General features: G+C 29.9%; 1 protein-coding gene across 1 annotated transcript in view; it reads right to left on the reverse strand.

Annotated features, from left to right (window-relative positions):
- LOC106474579 (CAD protein) overlaps positions 1-5,451 on the reverse strand; it is a gene marked incomplete at its 5' end in the record, with an annotated part of 32,099 nt that overhangs the window by 20,232 nt on the left and 6,416 nt on the right. Inside the window, 1 exon segment of the mRNA XM_022402893.1 lies at positions 512-733. Coding sequence (XP_022258601.1) covers positions 512-733 — 222 coding nt within the window.

Consider the following 5,451-nt stretch of genomic DNA (forward strand, 5'->3'; position numbering starts at 1 on the left):
GAGCAATTACAATTTTATAAAGAGTAATTCACACTTAATTTCATACTTTTTTTGAGGGGTGGTGGATAAAATAGGGAAGATGACATGCTAAGACAAAATGTGTCATGTGAGTCACACTAGGGGAAATTCATGATTTTTTTAAATATTGTCTTGTAGAATTAAGAACTTAAAACTTATATATTATTAAAATATGGATTATTTTTTATGCTATTCCAAGTGGTATAACATAAAAAAAAGTATAATAAAATTATTGATGTAAGACAATAAAACCTTGTGTCATGCACATTAAAGGATACCTGTACCAATAGGGTTAGATAGAAAATGAGTAATTAATCCTATTTTTTTGGTTAGTTCTTTATATGGATGGCTGTAACAGGTGAAAAACAAAACATTACTCATTATCATGCAACATCCAGATACCATCAGTAGTGAATGGTACAAAAACAAGTCAGTAATTTTAGGGTTAAAACAACACATACCATGACTGCTTTAATTTTAAATGAGGACTTACCGTAATACAGTTATTGTATGCATCTCGTACCACTTCATATTCCACTTCTTTCCAGCCTTTCAGACTTTTGTCCAATAAAACCTGTGGTGACTGAGATAGAGCTTGTCTGACTTTCTTTTTAAGCTCTTCCGAAGAGTCACAGAATCCAGACCCTAGGCCTCCAAGAGCAAAGGCTGATCTCACTAGTACAGGATATCCAAGTTGTTCTGCTCCTTCAAGAGCCTGGAATGAATGCCAAAGTTTTTGTTCAATATACTTAACTATAAAAAAAACATGTAATTAGGACAACATCCAAATAATTCTAGTTACAAATGTATCATAAGCATATAATACATAAACAATGATTGTAATTACATATTTCCAAAATTACTTAGAACAAGCTTTTAAAAATAGGAAGGTTTTAAAACATTTATCATTCATTTATCAAAAATTTGAATCCACAAATCAACAACAGGTAGGCAAAAATTTAAAAATGTCAACCACAAAACAAATATCTAGCACATTATATCCTAAATTCTAACCTGCAAGTAACAACAAGAACTGAAAAATATCAAATATCACTGGTAAAAGTAAAAACAATCATAAGAGAAACAATAAGGAATCCTCAATAGCCACAGCACTAGAAATTCTTTTAGGCAGGATTAAAGTAAATTAATCTATGAGACCTTTTTATTAGCTATATTTTTGTGCACCAGCAATACCAAGCATGGGGCACACATATACCTGATTCAATTTTATTACTCACCAGTGTCAGAGTTTTATATAATATATGGGCTAAGGATTCTTCTACAGTAGGTGCCTGTGACTTGGTGATAAATTAAACAATAAATGGACAGTGCACACTCCACTTGTTTTAAAATAATATATTTAAAACAAGACAAACATATTTGCAAAAATTATTTACACTATGGATATCACAATTGTGTCTTAAACACTAAATAGTTCTCTTTTTCCTGTCAAAAGTCCACTCAGGCTAGTTCAATTACTTTAGAATCCAATTGACAAGATAAACTATTTTTCTCTACTTTTATCACAATGGTATTAGTGAATAATTCACTTTAGCTACCTTATGGGTTACCAGAGTTTTATATCAAACTTTAAACAGTTCTCTTTTTTTTTGTCAAAAGACCACTTATGCTACCACATGGATTATCACAGTTGTATCCTGAACTTCAAATAATTGTCTTCTTTTCGTAAAAGTTCACACAGACCGGTTCAATTACTTTAGAACACTCTTTGACAAGACAAATTATTCTCCTTATCTCAATCAAACTGTTAACCTCCATTTATAATATCAATTGTTACGACTAATATCTCACACACTGGCTAACTTCACCTTTTCTGACTGAACTTTGCTTCTTTATTTCTCTCTTCTTAACTTATTTACTGGTCTCTGACATTTTCTCTAAACTACGTGATGCAATGATTTAACAATACTCAGTTAAGGTAACGAGAAAAATATGAAGGTTTGAGTAATTTGACATCAACAATAAAGCCTCAACAACAACGTAATTGCAAATACAAGGTGCAACTCTTACCGAGTTATGTAATCAAACTTGTCATAACTATCTTCTTTAAATGATTAACTTGTTAAGAAAAACTAAACAGTCATTAGATATTAATTCAGAAGAAAATCAAATAAGAATACCTAAACTAAATGGTCTTGTATATCCAGCAATTAGGATCTCTACCAGCTTACTCTCAAACTAAAATTATTTTAGGCAGGATTAGAGTAAATTAACCTATGATACCTTGCGCACTGTTAAATGCATCAATCAAAAGGGTTTGACCTCCTGAATCCAAAACTATAATTAGATATCAAATCAGTCAAGAAATGACAGAGCTATAAGCTAAATGTTTGTATTTGATCAAAAACTCACAGTCAATCTATGAGCTGCTATGTCACGGCTAACAAATGGCAATAATTACTAAAAGAAATATCAACAATTGCTACAAAAATACAAAACATGACACTCATATTTTACAAATTTATCACTCTGAAACAAATACTTCAAACATATAAAAAAAATAGACAAGTTACAAATTTTGACTTTTCATCATATACTTGCACAATTCTTAAACATAGTGATAAATACCAGTCACATCATTAATTATCAACCTTTAAAAATTTTGCTATTTACCAACATTATTTTAAGCTTAGCTCCCTCAACACAGGTTCGAACAATCTGACTAACCACATGATCTCTTTGTACTTGTTTAGTCTTTATAGATTTAATACTTCTAATTTTCAATATAGCACGTATATCCTCCAAAATTTGGCAGTCTTTCAGTTAATATTATAAGTATTTCACATACAAAAAGTCATATTTCTTAGTGAAGTATTTCTAACAAAATAAAATAATATTTGTCCAATAATATTTTGAGTATTTGTTTTGAATAGTCAGTGTGAAAAGTAATTTTCATGTTAAAATTAAAAATACTTTTCCTCATTTCAAAAATCTCAAATTTCCTTTGTGTAATCCCTGAAACCTCCTAAATTTCAAACGTTTATTTTCAGTAAAACTATAGTTTATCTGTTATTTTCTCTAGCCTATCTCAAAACGGGATTGTCAATTCGATCAACCTCATAAACACCAAAAAAAAAATCATAATAATACTAAATTAACCTTTTTTACTTTCTAGAATGACTTCAAATTGTAACCTGAAACTACATTCACTTATCATAAGTAGCTCTAAATCCGTAACATTATACATCTATTTATAATTAAATTTTATTGTTTTATTGCCCTTTGAACCAGGTCTAACTACTATCTGTGCCATTATAAGTTGTAAATCACTCGGGGAATGTGCAGCTCATGTTATGCTATTGAATTACATACCCCATAAGCTGCTCGTGTGCATGACTCATGAATTTTTTTAATTATACTATCATTATTACTTATTTTACCTAATCTAGTCTTAAATAACTTAAAAGTTCAGTATTTTTTATTTTAGTTACTTTATAATAATAAATAATGAATAAGTATGAAAAACAAGAACTAAAGTACTTACCTAATCTTCTTTTTTCTTGCTCTCAGGTTTACAAAGAGAGTTAACCCTAATATTTTATACTATAGATAGTAATGCACTTAATAATTTTCATTAAATTAAATAATGCAGCAAAGAATATAGCCTAATAATATGCAAAAAGTAGACAAATTCACTTACCTCTCAAAATTTTCCTAGCTTTCTAACTAATCGACAAGAGCCATTACAAATTCATCTGAGCTAGTTGTTAACTTTCCTGCGAGAACAATGTTTGTACTCTGAATGAAACTGACATTTAACTGTTCAGAACATAAAGTTATACAATATGTCATTTGATAGATGAAAACCTTGACTTTCTATTGGTTATAGGTAATATATAATGAAACATAAGAGAGAAGTATCAACAAAATTGTGAAAGAGAGGATGTGGCAGTGTGGGTCTGATTTTCTATTTGATAGCTCTGTAACCATACAAAATTGAAGGTTATAAAAATTATGGTTTGTCTGAGCAATAACGATTTTATAGATAATATTTATGCTTAAATTCATACTTTTTTGAAGGGGTGGTGGATAAAATAGTGATGATGACATGCTAGGAGAAAATGTGTCACGTGGGTCACACAAGTGGAAATTCAGGATTGTTTTTAATATTGCCTTGTAGAATTAAGAACTTAAAACTTATATTCTATTAAAATATGGATTATTAGCTAAGATTTTATGCTATTCTAATTGGTATAACATAAACAAAAAAGTAGTTTAATAAAATTTTGAATGTAAGACACTAAAACCTTGTGTCATGCGCAGTAAAAGATACCCTGGGTGATAGGGTTAATTAATTATGGATAAACATTAGCAAAACATACATTCATTCAATTAAACAACCAGATGTTATGAAAAATTTTATATAGCTACCAAATATTTATAAAACAAACTATTCTAACAAACACTGTTATATATTTTAAGTAATTTCAATAGAACTTTGAAAGAATGAGACATTGAAATTGTATTTCATATTGAAATACATTTGAATTTTGAAATCAAATTAATATTTTATATTTGGTTTTTATTGGGCTTTTCATTATGGGGTCAGTTTAACATTTATAGCCTGGAAGCACAGGATGTTGAACTTAAAAAAATATTTCATTGTTACATTTAAATTTAACAAAAACAAAAGTCTCTTTCTAAATGTATTATTTTCTTAAAAAACATTAAGATTTTACTTTTTCTCAAAGATGGATATGCAGATATAGCTTTGAAGGCCCAAACACAAAGGGTTAAGTATGTCGTATTAAAAAAAACATTTGAGTGCACATATCAGCAAATTATGTGACAACCAGAACTGATATAAAATCACACTGAAAAGGCATGTATCAAAACTACATTTTGACACTGTATGGCATTTCATAGTTAGTGATTACTTTTGAGAAAGGTATATAACAGCCCTTTCTGACAAAAGAAATTCATACACTCAGATCATAAAGCTGTGTTCAGATTGAGGATTTAGAATTTTCAAGATAGGGCTATTCCTTGTACGTAATGGTACAAGAAAAAGAATGAATATGGATCAACTTAGGGCAACAGGACCATCAAAAAAAAAAGGACCTTCAACAGGTTGTACCATAACCATTCAAACATTGCATACATCAAGCAACTGGTAAATGAAAATAATCATGCTATTCCATATGAAGACATACCAGTTAAGTAAACAGATGTAGCACCCATGAGTTTCTGTGTGATCAGAATATTGAAATGATGGCTGGACAACCATCGTCCTTTTACACTAACTGGTTTACGGAAAACCCGCAGGGAGGAGTTAAGTGCTCTGGACATAACAGTCTTTTGCAATAAAAACTATGCTGCAAGGCTATTGTCAAGAAGCTGGTTGTCATACTGAGTATGACTGGACATGGTGACATGAATTGTTATGACACTGTGAAGCTCCAAAATTTTTCT

The sequence above is a fragment of the Limulus polyphemus genome, unplaced genomic scaffold (genome assembly GCF_000517525.1).
Source record: "Limulus polyphemus unplaced genomic scaffold, Limulus_polyphemus-2.1.2 Scaffold7386, whole genome shotgun sequence".
Lineage (NCBI taxonomy): Eukaryota > Metazoa > Arthropoda > Merostomata > Xiphosura > Limulidae > Limulus > Limulus polyphemus.